This window comes from Mercenaria mercenaria, chromosome 13 (assembly GCF_021730395.1).
Source record: "Mercenaria mercenaria strain notata chromosome 13, MADL_Memer_1, whole genome shotgun sequence".
NCBI lineage: Eukaryota > Metazoa > Mollusca > Bivalvia > Venerida > Veneridae > Mercenaria > Mercenaria mercenaria.
In genome coordinates this window covers 72,400,307-72,418,653 of record NC_069373.1, presented here as the reverse complement: position 1 = coordinate 72,418,653, position 18,347 = coordinate 72,400,307, and the positions used below count along the sequence as shown (strand labels likewise).

The 18,347-nt window shown below is 36.6% G+C and overlaps 1 protein-coding gene across 15 annotated transcripts in view; it reads right to left on the bottom strand.

Annotated features, from left to right (window-relative positions):
• The window catches only part of LOC123529752 (serine/threonine-protein kinase TBK1-like), a 264,731-nt gene that overhangs the window by 17,240 nt on the left and 229,144 nt on the right, over positions 1-18,347 (bottom strand). For all 15 annotated transcript variants that reach the window (XM_053522231.1, XM_053522227.1, XM_053522233.1 and 12 more), the window contains 7 exons: positions 7,638-7,778; positions 6,059-6,188; positions 5,402-5,492; positions 4,134-4,227; positions 2,296-2,453; positions 1,519-1,629; positions 195-374 (listed from right to left, as the gene is read on the bottom strand). In XM_053522231.1, coding sequence (XP_053378206.1) covers positions 195-374; positions 1,519-1,629; positions 2,296-2,453; positions 4,134-4,227; positions 5,402-5,492; positions 6,059-6,188; positions 7,638-7,778 — 905 coding nt within the window. The remainder of the gene's footprint in view (positions 1-194; positions 375-1,518; positions 1,630-2,295; positions 2,454-4,133; positions 4,228-5,401; positions 5,493-6,058; positions 6,189-7,637; positions 7,779-18,347) is intronic.

Genomic DNA, 18,347 nt, shown 5'->3' with positions numbered 1-18,347 from the left:
AAGAAATCTTCTGGATACCCATCATTAACATCCAGGACAGAGTTGTAGTCTGGGTATAGGTAAGAAATATCCAGGACAGAATTGCAGTGAAAAGCACATTAGAAGGCTAGAACTATTCGTTTTTAATTCTGAAACACAAAACCTGGCTTTCCCTTGTGCAAAGTGCTTTCTAAAAATGGAAGAGATTTACTTACTTGTTTTCACTTTTGATATATATTTTGAGACTATTCCAAGTGTGTGGACTGAATACATTTATCACTTTCTTTTTTATTATAGAGTCAATTTCTCTAAAACAAGCGTCAAAGTTCCACACTTTAGCAGGATCAGATTCCAGAAGACGAGCAAATATTGGTGTGATGAGAAGCTTTAATCCACTGAAAATATAAGATTAAAATGAAATGGAGAGAACATGTTATTGCATTCAAAACAAATGTGAATGCATATAATTATTTATAAACATATGTGTTTAGCAACACATGAAATTAAAGTTAAACTATGTTTGGAATGAGACCATGGAAATTTGTTCAGGAGATTGGTTGTTCCAGCCATTCATGGACAATTGCTTTCTGGTAACTGGATAAAATTTACCACAGAAGCATCAGTTAGTGTATTTTTTTATCATTTCACTGTAACCTTGACCTTTGATATATTGACCCGAAAACAAAATAAGGTCATCTGCTGATCACAGACAATCATCCTATAAAGTTTGACACTTATAGGCCCAAGCTTTCTCAAGTTATTGGCCAGAAACCACTATAATAAATTTTCAAGGGAGCATACTCTGTCTGCCATATCTTTCCACTAGAGCAACAAACTATTTTGGCAGATTTCTCTTCAGAGTTATTTTCTTTCTGTTATAGCAATCCTACTCAATTCTAATTCAAAAAGTAGAAAAGGCAAAAGATGGCAGCTTACAAGCAATTTTTGCATGTATTTATTACAGTCTTTCAAGCCTATAAGTTATTATACCAGAACACTCATTATTTGACAGGTCTGTAATGATTGGGCAATACTGGATGTTTTAAGGTATTGCCTGGTCCAACATAGCCTTTTTTTCTCACATCATGTAATTTTAACAGAATCACCACAACATCAGTAAGAATGTTATGCTGGGTATATACTATTAACAAACTGGAGTTTTCACAATGACCTGATAATAGATCCTTGGCAGTTGTATTAGCCTACGGCCATAGGATCTCGAACATTATGTTTCGTTTTGGTTGGTTTAACAACACATCGATACAATTATAGGTCATATGGCGACTTTCCAGCTTTGATGGTGGAGGAAGACCCCAGGTGCCCTTCAATGCATCTTTTCATCACAGGCAGGCACCTGGGTAAAACTACTAACCTTCCGCAAGCGAGCTTGATGGCTTCTTACATGGAGCCCGGAGTGAGGCTCAAACCTATATTGGTGTGGGGCAAGTGATTCAAAGTCAGTGAGGCCCCAGGACCACTAAAACACAGATTATCAACATTATATTGCACACTGACCTGCCCAAAACATTATATACTTACTCAGAAAGCCTGCAAGTTTTTGGTAGTTCTTTACTCCATTCTATATTGCCTCCTTCAGTATGCTGGACTCCCATTATAACTCCACTTTCTTTGTGGCGTGTAATTTCAAACCTGTAACACAGTATAATGGTCAAAATACGGACCACTATAATAGAGGTGAACATGTTACACAAAACTTTGCCAAATGAAAAATTTTCCCTTGAAATATACAATATTTATAAACATTTACTATATTACTATATTTTTCAAGTAGCTTATCCTTTTCTGCTTAATTAATAAAACAGCAAATTTCATATATCAACTCACCATAGAGCTCTCTTAACTGCACAGACTAAAAATATACTACTGATTGCCTCCCTTTACACACATTTAAAACTTGTCACTCATCACGAACAATGAACATATTAGTAACTTGTAAAGTAATTTCTCCGGACAATTTCTCAAGGGTATACCATAAGTGGTACAGGGCACATATTGATGAAAGTTTTGAGTCTGGAATAAGTAAGACTTAAATGTGATGAATTTACCTTTTGCTCCATCATTGCTGATTCTGCATATATCATAATGAAACTTTTCATGAATATGCCTAGCAAAAGTAGCAGAAGAGCTACACATAGCTCAGTAAAATGTTATCAGTGTACTGGTATATTTATCCTATACTTAAAGTAACACCATAATGAATATTGAGCCTTTTTAAGTCTACGCCTAAATTTTAGACTTTAAACATCCATGGATACAAAGATGACCCAGAATTGATCAAGAAGTAAATAAACTCACATTTTTTGTCGGTTCCTTCTGCCTCCATATGGTTTGAATGGTAACTGGCCCGTCGCTACATGGAAGAACGTTACACCCACACTCCATAAATCTACTTTCGATGTAAACTGACGACGATCAGGAGTTCGTAAGACAGCTCTCTCATACATGTCAGGATGCTGTGGAAAAAATGAGCAGACTTTGATTCTGGTCAATAAAATGTCTACATAATGTTTTCATTTCTAAATACTGCTAACTACTGTTTGATTGAAATAGCTTTAAATGGACCATGTGATTGAATTTTATTTTCACAGATTTGTGATATATCAATAAAACATTAATATTTGTGGGGGTCTTAATTTTCTGGATATAGTGAGTCCATCAATCTGCTAAATCAAATTTCATTTAACACATTAAAATCCCATTAATTTTGAAATAAATTAAATCAGTACCCATTCAAATTAGTCACTTTGGCTTAAAACCACAAATTCACAATATTTTTTTTTTGTTATATAATAAATAAATTATCGTGGTTTGGATCTATTTTTAAAATTTGCCTTGTAAGGATAAATAAACAGAACATACAAAAACAAACCACAAAGCTGGTGATAAACATATAATGTAATTTCTCAATACTTGACCCACATTTTGTTTTGATCTTTTAGTCACTTAATCTACTAATATACATCAACATTATATGTCACTTACAAGGTGTCTGGGAGTGGCAATAAGGACTCGAAAAACATTCTCCAAAATATTATTATGCAAACTGCCAATTACAAAAAATCCACTGAAGGGGAAACTAGAAATTGTTTCCATATTACAGGTGTTCTGTCACATAACCTAACCTTAAAGTCGATAGTGATAATTATACAGTAAAACCTGTCTTAAGCAGCCAGCCAAGGGAATGGGAAAAAACTGGCTGCTTACAGCATGTGGCTAATTAATGAAGGTCATTTATAGAAGGAATGACCATTTTGGGAAATGAGACACTGGCTGCTGAAGACAGGTTGGCTGCTTAATAGAACTGACCACTAAAGCAGGTTTTACTGTATATTTAGGTACATGTGTTCTGCAAGTATATCACAAACTTCTATGCACAGATTTTTTTCCTATATGACTGCTTATCACATCCACTCTATCAAACATTACATTTTACTAATTTTTGTCATGTGTCCAATTAATGGACACTTTTATCAGGTAATGAAGGTAAGGTTGGGCTTTCAAGTGTTTTTATCTTGCTTTCGTTTGCTTGTGAATAGACAAGATCAAAATCAGAGTATTTAAATTCACAATTGCCACCTGTTCAGGTAATACAAAACTGTCTTAGGTTATCTAAATCTACTGTGCTCAACAAATAAATGCTTTCATCTCATCCAAAATAAACAATTATAAAGATATACAAGCCTGTGTGTGTGTAACAGGAGGGGATAAGTACATAATGCAGGTGCAAAATGATCACTTTATGTCATTTAAGTCAATTTGAACATTTAAAGACATTGTAATTTTTTAAATATCGATTTGACAGATTAACCCAAGGTTTAACAGGCTTGACTTTTGGGTTATCAAAAAATGATTTATTTTCCAATAAGTCAACACCAATTCTGTTCTGCATTTTAAATAAATCTTACATTAGTCATAGAACCTAGCATTCTTCCTGGATTTCATACCAGTACTTACTGTTGTTTCACTGGGGACCAGCAACTTCACCTTCATCATATGAATCAGCTGTGGAAGACAAAAGACTTTAGATATGTCTTTAGTCAAACTATCACCATGACCATTTGCCTCTTCTCTGAGGGTTAAACCAGAAACCACAGTATAGTAGACCAGGTGGGAGGGGTATAAGCATGTCATACCAAGTACTCCTCTGTTCCATACAGAGACATAAACTGTTCCTCCTCGTGATCCAACTGCTTAGCAGCTCCAAAATCTGTCAGTTTGTAAATGGATCTGAAAACAGACAAAAAAAAATTAATCTTACAAACAGATTTTACATCAGCAAAGTAAGGTTTTGCCATTTTGTATAAATAATCGTCAGAAAGGGCTGTGATTCTTAGAAGCTTCTGAAATATAGCCAAATTTAAACTAATAAGTTTTAAATAACATAAAAAATTTGACATCATGCCTTGAGAAAATATCAGTAAATTATGTCTTAAACAACACTAGGCATTTCTTACATTTCTTGGCAATCTGGTCTACATGCATTAAAAAGAAACTAAGATAAATAAAATGTTGGCTGTTGGTAATGTTTAAACAGCAAATATTTATATAAAAAAAAAAACAACATTTGCTGTCTGTATCAAACTAATGTCTCTTCAATTGGAGATTGTAAAAATTATTCCCTGTTTTCATGTTTACCTTATCATAATAATTGTCAGAGATAAGTGGTAATTTCAAACAAATGCTTGTTGGCAACCACAGGAATTCATCAATACAAGTTTTAAAACCAATGTAAACAGCTGGTGTCAAAATAACTCTTCTCTTTCACTGACTGACAGTTTTAACAAATTAACTTCCCACATTATAAACACTTGACATGACTTCTACTGATTAAAACAGATAAATAGAGATAAATTTCCATGCAGGAAAAATCAGTGTAACAGAGCATTTAGTTTTATAATTAATTTATTTCAGTAAACTTAAACAAGTAATTACTAAAGCATTTTTTTTCTGATTTAAAACAAAAAACCTGCTACAAATTAATGCAGATTAACACTTTACTACTTTATTTTGGTGCAGTTAAAAAAATGTGTATTTGAATCACTTTAAAGTTTGCTTGCTGGGAAAAACACCCAAAAGGGGAAGTACAAAGTGATGTTGGTTCAGCTGCTGACACATAATTGTTGAGTAAGACCACCAAACCCCTTCATTAAACATTTCTTGAAGTTTTCTTTTTTTATAGATTAAACGCTATTTTTCTATGTTGTCTTACCAGTTTACTACCTACCTCTCCTGTAACTGATAACTTCCTCACATAGAAACTGCGATGGAAAACAAATTGATTTGAGACATAACATGGATTGGTACTAATATGTCACACTCTAAATACTGCTGAAAGAGCTCATTCCGATACGAAGGAAAATCTGACAATTTATAGTGAATTATTAAAATGTCTTAGTATTACCTTCCGTCCTCACCGATGTATCGTAGAATGTTGCCGGGTTTGATATCCCGGTGCACTATACCACTGTCTCTCATGTACTTCATTCCAGCAGCTGAAAAAATCATTATGGTTATTGTTAAGTATATTCTTTATAACAGGTACTCAGTATTATCTAATCACAGGTTATCAGTATTATGTAATTAATCAATTACATGTCATAAATTGTGCATTGATGACAAAGAAGGATAGGCTTAAAATAAACACTTGAACTGGTATTGGATCTAATCTTTTCATGTAGCAAAATAGCTAATCAGTAAATCAGACAAGTGGCTAAAGCAGTTATAAAAAGAAAAGCATGTGATAGGTCTTTTCTGGGTCTGTTATCAAATTACATTGGCCCAATGTTTTTTCCTCCATAGTGAATGGACTGAATTGCTTTTTGGCTTTATGCCATTTTTTAATTCAACAGTAGCAAGTACACACTTGTGCTCCACAGATAACTGAAAACTTCTACTCATGACCATAATGATGAAGGATGAATAATTTAACACTGTCTTCTGTTAATTTGTAATGGACAGAACAGAGCTCATAACCTTCAGTTTCCACCTACTGAGCTGTGAATAAACCAAGGCCTGCTGGATGAACTGGTTTACAAATGATAAACAAACTGATACTTACTGACATGTTCAAATACTATAAGAAACTCTTCCTCAGGGAGTCCATAAGCATGTTTGGGGTCTTCTAACATATTAAACAGGGAGCCATGTTCTGTAAGCTGCATTACAATTACTTTATTTCTTGTTGATTGCTGTAATGGAACAGGAAGAAGTTGTTTACTTTCTATTTGCTATGTCAGCTTCATTAAAATGAAGGTGCTGAACTTTACAGTGATTCTATGCAAGAACAGTAACATATCTCTGATTAAACTTGATTAAATTGACAACCTGCACTACAGTTAGAACATCCTAAAGAAAGCCCAGTATTGAAGTCTTTGAAGGAAGTGCTCATATAATACCAGTATGGTTCAAATGCACTTCCTCTTGGTTTTGTTGCCAGCACCTTCATTCCACTCAGAATTATCTACAGACTTTTTTCTCGTTTTTGTTCTATGAATTATTACTAAATACTGTACTGGATTTTAGACTGAAAAAATTAATCAAAATTTAGTTCAAATTGGTTGCCGCTCATATTCAAATTTCCTTAAGGGGTAGTTTTATGCCGCAGATCAGCGATTTGATCTTAGAACTTAATGGTTGTCACTGAATAACTTAAAATTTAAAACAAGACTACTGACTGTGACACTACAATTATGATAGAAATGTGTTTATCACTGATGGCCATGTCAATAAAATTACCTTGGGTGAAATCAGGCTTGTGATTCTGTCAAGAAGCAAAACCCTGAAAATCTACATTCTTAAGCCTGAAACGTCTTTTTTCCATAGAGTTATATAGGGAAATTCTAGCAGTCAAAAGTCAGTCCTGAAAAATCCCAGGCCTGTGAAACGTTTGTAAAACACAGACCATGACCTTTGACTAAATGATCTCAGAAACAACAGAAGTTAGCTAAAGACTTCAGGCAACTATCCTAAGAAGCCCAACAGCCAAAGAATTCTTTTATGATTCAGTGGTAAGTGTTCTTAGTCCAGGTCTCTGAGTCCTTGACCTTTGACACATTGACCCTTAAAACAACAGGGGTCATCTATTGATCACAGGCAATCTCCCTATGAAGTTTAAAGTGTATTTGACTGGAAACCATTTCAGTCTCTAGGTCACTGTTACCTTGACCTTTCATCTACCAATCCCCAAAACAACAAGCTTCATCTCCTAACCACAGGCAATCATCCTATGAAGTTTGATGACTGTAGGCCACAGCATGCATTATTTATTGACCAAGACCCATTTTCATTTTAAGGTGACCTAAACCTTTGAACTACTGATCCCAAAACTATAGGGTCATCTACTTACCACAGACAATTATCCTATAAAGTTTGATGTCTGTAGGCAAAAAACAGTGTTATTTATTTAGCAGAAAAAATTTCAGTCCAAAGGAAACCCAGTCTTTCACCTTTGATCTACTGATCCAAACATCTACTGACCACAGGCAATTAACCGTTGAGTTTGACCACTTTGAGAATGAGCATTCTCTAGTTCTCGATCAGAAACCAAATGGTGTCCTGATAGGCAGACTGACAAACTGATGAACATGGAGCAGAACAGCAATATATCCCTTCTTCTTTGAAGGGAGTATAAAGATTACCTCGTCTTCAATAGCCAGCATGGGTACAATATTTTTGTGTTTCAGTTTGGTCATCACTTCAAACTCTCTCATTTGGACATCATGTGGCCGCATATGTCCAGCCTGGCTGAACACTTTGACTGCAACCTCTTCACCGGTGCTCTGTAAGAAAGTAGCAATTAAGTAGTTTTTAATTTCTGTTTGCACAAAATTTTATTAAATCTGAAGTTGGTACCCTTCCCTGTAAACTGTATTCACTGCATTACATGAATACAGAATCTAGAACAATCTGTATACATGAAGGATATTTAATTTTATCAGTAGCATCAAAATATATAATTACCTACCAGGGGACATTTAATAATTACATGAATGCAAAGAAATATCTGACTGCATCTCAAGTGAGTTTTATTATACCGGTATACCTGTTTGGTCATTTGTCTTTAATTTGTATATTGCTAAATGTTTCTCAAGCTTCTGTCATTAGACAGTATTTTCCAGCTGATGTGTGACCTTGAACATTTTTCTTCTTCCTGTAACTGTTGTTGTTCTATTTATATTTTAAACTGATTATTTGCTGACCCAGAAAAATATCTACTCTTCCTGGTGACCATGTCACGGGTGGTAAACGTGCAATCCAATTCCCGCTGAAAATACGCTTAAAATGGGTTGAGCAACGTCCGGTGCTGGTGTTGCGCGTAAAAAAAGACGAAATTGAGGTATATGAAGTTATGATTTTGCTTAGTATGAGACAAGAATAAATTTTCGTGAAAAAAAGCAAAATGCTTTTCGACACAAATATGATAATACATCATATGTGTAAAACATCTGGTTTGTCAGTTATGATTCGGCTCTATTATCAAAAAAACTCAGACGACACGAAGCGTGAAAAAAGTATGAAATCAACAAAAATGGAAGTTTCTGACCTCATATGCCTAATCTGAGGACATCTGATGCTTTTTCAGGGTTGCCACTTAGTTGAGAAAATGGAATTCCTTGTGTTTTAACTGACTTTTCCCTGACTAAACCGACAATTATCAAGATTTCCCTGACAATTCACTGACCTTGAAAAAAAAAAAAAAATTTTCCCTGACTTTTCAAGGTAGGTGGCAGCCCTGTTTTTATGAGAACTCAACTGTTATAAAGTAAAGAATATCAAAATTATTTGCTTCAAATCCTGCTTACGGGGACATAATTGACAAAAACTAGAAATGTGCCCATGAGACACAGATGCCCCCACTACATGACATTAAAATTACAATTTTTTTCCAGGTCAGGGGCCATAACTCCTACAATACTGAATGAATCCGGACGCGAAACCCCAGGTGCACAACTGCACATGCTGACCAACATTCCTGTAAACTTTGGTGACTCTAGGTCAAATACTTTTGGAGCTACACGCAACACAACATTAAAATGACCAATTTTTAACTAAGTCAGGTGCCATAACTCCTACATGACTGAATGAATCCGGATGCGAAACCCCAGGTGCACAACTGCACATGCTGACCAACATTCCTGTAAACTTTGGTGACTCTAGGTCAAATACTTTTGGAGCTACGCGCAACACAACATTAAAATGACCAATTTTTAACTGAGTCAGAGGCCATAACTCCTATAATACTGAATAAATCCGGACGCGAAACCCCAGGTGCACAACTGCACATGCTGACCAACATTCCTGTAAACTTTGGTGACTCTAGGTCAAATACTTTTGGAGCTACGCGCAACACAACATTAAAATGACCAATTTTTAACTAAGTCAGGTGCCATAACTCCTACATGACTGAATGAATCCGGATGCGAAATGCCAGGTGCACAACTGCACATGCTGACCAACATTCCTGTAAACTTTGGTGACTCTAGGTCAAATACTTTTGGAGCTACGCACGACACAACATTAAAATGACCAATTTTTAACTAAGTCAGGGGCTATAACTCCTACAAGACTGAATGAATCCGGATGCGAAACACCAGGTGCACAACTGCACATGCTGACCAACACTCCTGTAAACTTTGGTGACTCTAGGTCAAATACTTTTGGAGCTAGGCGCGACACAACATTAAAATGAATGAATCCGGACGCGAAACCCCAGGTGCACAACTACACATGCTGACCAACATTCCTGTAAAGTTTTGTGACTCTACGTCAAATACTTTTGGAGCTAGGCGCGACACAACATTCTCGGAAGGACAGACAGACGGACGGACAGAAGGACAGACGGACAGACAAGGGCAAATCTATATGCCCCCCACTCCCAAAGTGGGGGCATAAAAATCATCGGGAATGGGGTTGTGCACCGGGAATGGAGTTTGTCATATACATCATAATGTATATTATGTATACCCGCAACTCCATTCCCGGGGCGCAACACCATTCCCGATTATTTTTTTGCCAATCTTTCCCCCAAAAGCAATATTTCATTCAAGTTTATGTAATATTCATGACTGTTTTACACGTGTTTAATCATTAGAAGCATCACATTTCCAGAAAGAATGCATCAGAGTTAGAAAATTGGCATTTTTCATGATTTCATGCTTTCTTGACAGTTGAGCCAGCAGAGTTTTCGTGATAACAGAGCTGATTCTTAAATTAACAAGAGCTCGTCGAACACGAAATGCCCCCCTTGATGCAATTAGTAATTGCACAAGGAACAGAAATTATATGCTCACTGTAAACAAAAGTACTATCATTCTGGTTTAATCTGACCTTGACCTTTAACCTATTAACCTAACAAGAGATTACAGATTGATCTTGGCGCCATCCACTGAGCCATTTTTGAATGTTCCAAATTTCAAGACTAGCTCAAGGTCAAAATCAAGGTCAAATTTCATTTAGGTACAAAACAATGTGTATGTGGTCCAAATTTGAAAGCGGTGGCTTGAGAAATGTGAAAGCAGGTCACTAGATCAATTTCAAGGTAAAGTTCATTTCGGTAAACAGAACTATGCATGTGCTTCAAATTTGGAGGCTGTAGCTTGAGAAATGTGATAGCAGGTAATAGATAAAAATCAATGTAAAATTTCAATTCAGAACACAAAAATATGCATGCAGTCTAAATTTGAAGCCTGTACCTTCAAAAATGTGAAAGTAGGTCACTAGGTCAATCTTAAGATCAAAGTTCATTTCAGTACACAAAACTATGCATGTGGTTCAAATTTGAAGGCTGTAGCTTGAGAAATGTGAAAGTAGGTCACTAGGTCAAAATCAAGGTCAAATTTTATTTCGGACCATAAAACTATGCAAGTGGTCCAAATCTGAAGCCTGTACCTTCAGAAATGTGAAAGTAGGTCACTAGGTCAATCTCAAGATCAAAGTTCATTTCAGTACACAAAAGTATGCTTGTGGTTCAAATTTGAAGGCTGTAGCTTGAGAAATGTGAAACTAGGTCACTAGGTCAAAATCAAGGTCAAATTTTATTTTGGAACAAAAAACTATGCATGTGGTCCAAATTTGAAACCTGTACCTTCAAAAATGTGAAAGTATGTCACTAGGTCAATAACAAGGTCAAAGTTTTTTTCAGTACACAAACCTATGCATGTGGTCCAAATTTGAAGGCTGTAGGTACAGAAATGTGAAAGTAGGTCACTAGGTCAAGATCAAGGTCAACTCATGTCAAGGTTCATCTTGCCACTCAAAACTATACGTGTGGTCCAAATTTGAATGATGTAAGTTATGGACATGAAGATTCTAAGTTTTTCCCTATATAAGTCTATATGAACCATTTGACCTCTGAGGCAGGGCCATATTTGACCCGAGAGGGATAACTTGAACAAACTTGGTAGAGAACCACTAAATGACGCTACATTACAAAATACCAAAGCCACAGACTTTGCGGTTTGGACAAGAAGATTTTCGAAGTTTTTCCCTATAGATGTATATGTAAACCATGTGACCCCCAGGGCGGAGCCATATTTGACCCTAGGGGAATAATTTGAATAACCTTAGTAGAAGATCACTAGATGATGTCATATACAAAATATCAAAGCCCTAGGCCCTGTGGTTTTGGACAAGAGGTTTTTGAAAGTCTTTTCCTATATAAGTCTATATAAACCATGTGACCCTAGGGGTGGGGCCATATTTGACCCCAGGGAAATAATCTGAACAATCCTGGTAGAGGACCACTAGATTTTGCTACATACCAAATATCAAAGCCCTAGGCCCTATGGTTTTGGACAAGAAGATCAGAAACCATTTAACTGTTCCTGGCCAATGTGACCTTGACCTTTGACCTAATGACCTCAAAATCAAGGGGTCATTTGCTGGTCATGGCCAACCTAACTATCAATTTTCCTGACACTAGGCCAAAGCGTTCTTGAGTTATTGCCTGGAAACCATTTTACTGTTCCTGGTCACTGTGACCTTGACCTTTGACATACTGACCTCAAAATCAATAGGGGTCACCTGCTGGTCATGACCAACCTCCCTATCAACTTTCGTGACCCTAGGCCTAAGCGTTCTTGAGTTAACATCCGGAAACTGTCTTACTGTTCAGGGTCACTGTGACCTTGACCTTTAACATACTGACCTCAAAATCAATAGGGGTCATCTGCTGGTCATTACCAACCTCCCTATCAACTTTCATGATCCTAGGCCCAAGTGTTCTTGAGTTATCATCCGGAAACCATTTTACTGTTCAGGGTCACTGTGACCTTGACCTTTAACATACTGACCTAAAAATCAATAGGGGTCATCTGCTGGTCATTATCAACCTCCCTATCAACTTTCATGATCCTAGGCCCAAGTGTTCTTGAGTTATCATCCGGAAACCGTTTTACTATGCAGGGTCACTGTGACCTTGACCTTTGACATACAGACCTTAAAATCAATAGGGGTCATCTACTGGTGATGACCAACCTCCCTATCAACTTTCATGATCATAGGCCCAAGCGTTCTTGAGTTATCATCCGGAAACGGATAGGTCTACATTCCGACCGACCGACAGACCGACCGACCGACCATCTGCAAAACAATATACCCCTCCTTTTTCAAAGGGGGGCATAATAAGTTGGTATTCATTATGATCTTTATTCATTTTTGTGTCAAATAGCATTTTGCTTTTTTCGAAAACACTCGTATATGTGTCATTATTTACAAAAAAAAAAAACCCCACCTACCTCGATTTTGTATATATTGATGCGCAACACCAGCACCGGAAGTCGCGCAACCCATTTTTTGCGTATTCCCAGTGGGAATTGGATTGCGCGTTTACCACCCATGCACGTGTATATAGTTTCATTTGAATCCATTTAAAACTGTAAAAGCAGTAGCAACAAGAGCCATGTTAGACATGGCCAATCCCCCCGCCTGGTATATTATAACTGAAGGCTAAAGTTCCTGGCAAGTTAGTGTCTGAAAGTATTAATTTTGGGGAAAGCTTTGAAGAACCGTTTAGATGTGGTCTGCATCAGGTGTTTTAAAGATGTGGAAGAAAGAATAAGTCAGTAGTGAGGTGGTTTACTGCTAAATTTTATTAATTTCATGAACAGTATAGCTATGATGTTTTTCTATATGGCTACTATAAAAAGAAGGAATGGAAAGCTAACAGGGAACAAGAGTGCCAGCATGTCACAATATATGCCCGTCACAGCAAATTTCTTTACTCTAGCAGCTGTATTTGCAAATGGAATTTTAATTTTGTGGTTGTTTAGTAATCATTGTAAGTCTTTTGTTTTTCTAAGTCCACAAGAAACCTCCTTACCAGGTAGAGATATCTTAAAATACACCTAAAATTGGAAAGTAACATCTATGTTGTACCACAGAAAAGTAGTCTTGTTTTTTCCCTATGGTCAATTATAAAAATGTTACAATATAAGTTATTTATAGTAACAACTAAGGAAAGTTAATCTTAAAAAAAAAAAAAAAAAAAAAAAAATTGTAAGTCCACACAAAAATCTTTACCAGCTTAGAGATTGGTCAAAATACACCTCAAAATTGGATGTAGCATGCATGTTATACTACAGAAAAGTGGTCTCGATTTTTCCCTACGACTAGTAATGAAAAAGTTACAATAAAAGCTATTTAAAGTACCAACAAAGGGAAGTAATTCTAAAGAAGGGAACTGCGCATGACACTTCGTCTCATGATGGTGTATAATTGTGCCAAGTTACATCAAAATCCCTCCATGCATGAAGAAGAAATGCTTCGGACAAAGTCATTCTTGTATCTGACCTTTGGCCTCTAAGTGTGACCTTGACCTTAGACCTAGGGACCTGGATCTTGCGCACGACACTCTGTCTCATCGTGGTGAACATTTGTGCCAAGTTATATCAAAATCCCTCTATGCATGAAGAAGAAATGCTCCGGACAAGGTTTTCATTTTTGTATCCTTTGACCTCTAAGTGTGACCTTGACCTTAGACCTAGGGACCTGGTTCTTGCGCTTGACACTCCGCCTCGTGGTGGTGAACATTTGTGCCAAGACATATCAAAATCCCTCCATATATGAAAAAGATATGCTCCGGACAAATTTTTTTAAGAAAATATGATAAAGGGGAATAACTCAAAAAAAAGGCAAGGCAGAGTTATTGTTCTTGAACACTGCACTTCCTCCCAATGTGTTCTATCAGTGTATGAAGTTTGAAGAAAATCCCTCCAGTACTTTTGGAGTTATGCTCCGGACAAAATTTTTTAAGAAAATAAGATCAAGGGGAATAACTAAAAAAATTGGCAAGGTAGAGTTATTGTTCTTGCACACTGCACTTCCTCCCAATGTGTTCTATCAGTGTATGAAGTTTGAAGAAAATCCCTCCAGTACTTTTGGAGTTATGCTCCGGACAAATTTTTTTAAGAAAATAAGATAAAGGGGAATAACTCAAAAAATAGGCAAGGTAGAGTTATTGTTCTTGAACACTGCACTTCCTCCCAATGTGTTCTATCAGTGTATGAAGTTTGAAGAAAATCCCTCCAGTACTTTTGGAGTTATGCTCCGGACAAATATTTTTAAGAAAATAAGATAAAGGGGAATAACTCAAAAAATAGGCAAGGTAGAGTTATTGTTCTTGCACACTGCACTTCCTCCCAATGTGTTCTATCAGTGTATGAAGTTTGAAGAAAATCCCTCCAGTACTTTTGGAGTTATGCTCCGGACAAAGATCGTTGCGGACGGACGGATGGACGGACGGAGAGCATTTCTAATATCCCCTTCGCCTTTGGCGGGGGGATAAACAAGAGGCCCAAACGGGCCTAAGTCATTCACCCAAAGAAAACCTTAACTATCTGACTTTGCTTCTAACTAGGTATTGTAAAAATCCTTTAAGCCGTTCATTAAAACAAACGTTATGAATTTTTGTTTTCTATGTTTTGCTGTCACACACCAAAATTGCATAACTATCAGAAGAAATCATTTAAAGGTATTTCTATTTTAACATTAGTGGCCCCTAGAAGGGCACGTCCCCCAAACCCATTTGAACAAGTATGACGTAAGACTTTATAATAATGTTACAGACCAAGTTTGATGAAGACCCATCAAGCGGTTCATGAGAAAAAGTACTTTAAAGGTGTTTCTATTTTAAGCTCTAGTATTAGTGGCCCCTAAAAGGGGCCAAGTGCCTCCAACTGAACAAACATGTCAAAGGACCTTATAATGATGCACCCGAAAAGGTTTGATGAGGACCCATCGAGGAGTTAATGAGAAGAAGTAAGTTAAAGGTATTTCTATTTTTAAAGCAGCACCTAAAAGGGGCCAAGTGTCTCCAATAGAACGAACTGGAAAGGACCTTTTAATGATACTGCAAATCAAATTTGATGAAAATTCATCAAGCGGTTCAAGAGAAGAAGTAATTTCTAGTTTTAACTCTAGCGGCCCCTAAAATGGTGCCAAGAGTCCCCCAATTGAACAAATTTTGTAGAGGACCTTATAATGAAGCTACCGACAAAGTTTGATGAAAATCCATTATGTGATTCAAAAGAAGTAGTTGTAAAAATAGTATTTTTATTTTTAACCTTAGAAGCCGCTAAAGGGGTCAACTGCCCCTATAGGCCAAGTTTGATGAAGTCTTCCAGCAAGCAGTTCATGAGAAGAAATCTTTTAATGGTATTTCTAATTTTAACTCTAGAAGCCCTTAAAAGGGGCCCAAGTGTCCCCAATTGAACAAAATCGAGAAAAGCCCTTATAATGATCCTCTAGACCAGATTTGATAAAGATCTATCAAGTTGTTCATGAGTAAAAGTCGTTTAAAGGTACATCTATTTTGAACTCTAGCAGACCTTAAAAGGGGCCAGGTGACCCAAATTCAACTAGTTTGAGAAAACACCTTATAATGATCCTCTAGATCTAGATCCTCTGATGAAGATCCGTCCAGCAGTTCATGAGAAGAAGTTTCTTAAAGGTATTTCTAATTTTAGCTCTGGTAGCTCCTGAGAGTGGGGCAAACGTCATCATTGGAATAAAACAAGAGCTGTCCGTAAGACAGCCAAGCTCGACTATTCGAAATATTGTCACAGAAGCAGGAAATTATTACCCAAAATGTTAAATATCAAAAGAGTTTTAAGTTCGAAACGGGACATAATTTGACCAAAATGCATATCAGAGTTATGGGACTTGATGCTATCAACTAGTTTAATAACCCCGAAGAAACATGTTAAGTTTCAATTCCATATCTGCATTAGTTTTGGAGATAGTAACTTGCATGTAAAACTTTAACCAGAATTTTCAAAGTCCAAAAGGGGGCATAATTTGCTCAAAATACATGTTAAGAGTTATGGAACTTGACCCAGTGAGGTTGGTAACTGACCTAGAAAAAGAATAAATAAGTTTCAAAGCTATATGCCTTTTGGTAATAGCTGTATGTACTTGCACGCAAAACTTTAACCAGGATTTTCTAAGTCCAAAAGGGGGCATAATTTGCCCAAAATACATGTCAGAGTTATGGGACTTAATTCTATCAACTAGTTTTATAACCCCGAAGACACATGTGAAGTTTCAATTTAATATCTGCATTAGTTTTGGAGATAGTAACTTGCATGTAAAACTTTAACCAGGATTTTCTAAGTCCAAAAGGGGGCATAATTTGCTCAAAATACATGTCAGAGTTATGGGACTTGGCCCAGTGAGGTAGGTAATTGATCTAGAAAAAGAAAAAATAAGTTTCAAATCAATATGCCTTTTAGTAATAGCTGTATGTACTTGTACGCAAAACTTTAACCAGAATTTTCTAAGTCCAAAAGGGGGCATAATTTGGCCAAAATACATGTCAGAGTTATGGGACTTGACCCAGTGAGGTAGGTAATTGATCTAGAAAAAGAAAAAATAAGTTTCAAATCTATATGCCTTTTAGTAATAGCTGTATGTACTTGCATGCAAAACTTTAACCAAAATTTTCTAAGTACAAAAGGGGGCATAATTTGGCCAAAATGAAGGTCAGAGTTATGGGACTTGGTGCTATCAACTAGTTTTATAACCCCGAAGACACATGTCAAGTTTCAATTCAATATCTGCATTAGTTTTGGAGATACAGTAAAACACCGCTCGCTCGAGGTCGCAAGGGGATGAGCAAAATGCTCGAGTTATCCATGGTTTCGAGCGACCCAAACATTGACCAACATACGAAGAAAACTAATGTTTGTTGTACCAACTGTCATCGGGACCGTTTGCAGAGTAAACGGTGATGCGTAATAATAACATACTTGTGACATTTTTCAAAAACAAACGCATTACAAACGTTATCTATTGATAGACGTTTCAATATGTAATTTGTAAATGGCACATGTGAAGTAACAACTAAGATTTTTTTACTTTTATTCATCAACAAGTGCATATCATAATTATCGTCTCAATTTTATGAAACGGCTACATTATTTCCTTCATTTGCATGCAAACAATTGCTGATTAAAGTACTAAGATCTCATAACTATCTTCTCGATCCCGCAGAAAAGATGCTTTAAGTAATCAGTAGTTGATCGATATTTGATCAATAAAACTTTTCTTTAAGCTTTTATCAATAAGACTTTTCTTTAAGCTTTTATCAATAATTAATCTCATCATAAGATCAAATATACCGACAAACAAACATTTAAGATAGTCTGAGAATAGACTAAGCAATTCTCACGGTGTGTGAAAATGTTTAATTAAGCGATACATTCTGACCGCCGAAGGTGTGAAAAATTTTGACACCTCTACTCGAGTTAGCCAGAAGCAACAAAGAGTAAATTAATACACAGGGACCAGGTGTCATGCTCGAGCGATCGAGTTATCGGTGCTCGACCCAGCCATGGTAATATCACATAGAAAATAGAAGGAAATCGGCCGGGACCACGTGAATTGCTCGAGCGAGCCAGGGTGCTCGAGTCATCGATGCTCGAGCGAGCGGTGTTTCACTGTAGTAACTTGCATGTAAAACTTTAACCAGAATTTTCTAAGTCCAAAAGGGGACATAATTTGCTCAAAATACATGTTAGAGTTATGGAACTTGACCCAGTGAGGTTGGTAATTGACCTAGAAAAAGAATAAATAAGTTTCAAAGCTATATGCCTTTAAATGATAGCTGTATGTACTTGCATGCAAAAACTTAACCAAGGTGTGACGCCGACGCCGACGCCGATGCCAGGGTGAGTAGAATAGCTAGACTATTCTTTGAATAGTCGAGCTAAAAATTAGGAAAGGACCTTATAATGATGCTTGATGGCTGTTCAAGCAATTCATGAAAAGAAGTTGTTTAAAGGTATTTCTAATTTTAGCTCTAGCAGCCCGTAAAAGGGACAAAGTGCCCCCATATGTATAAATGGGCAAAG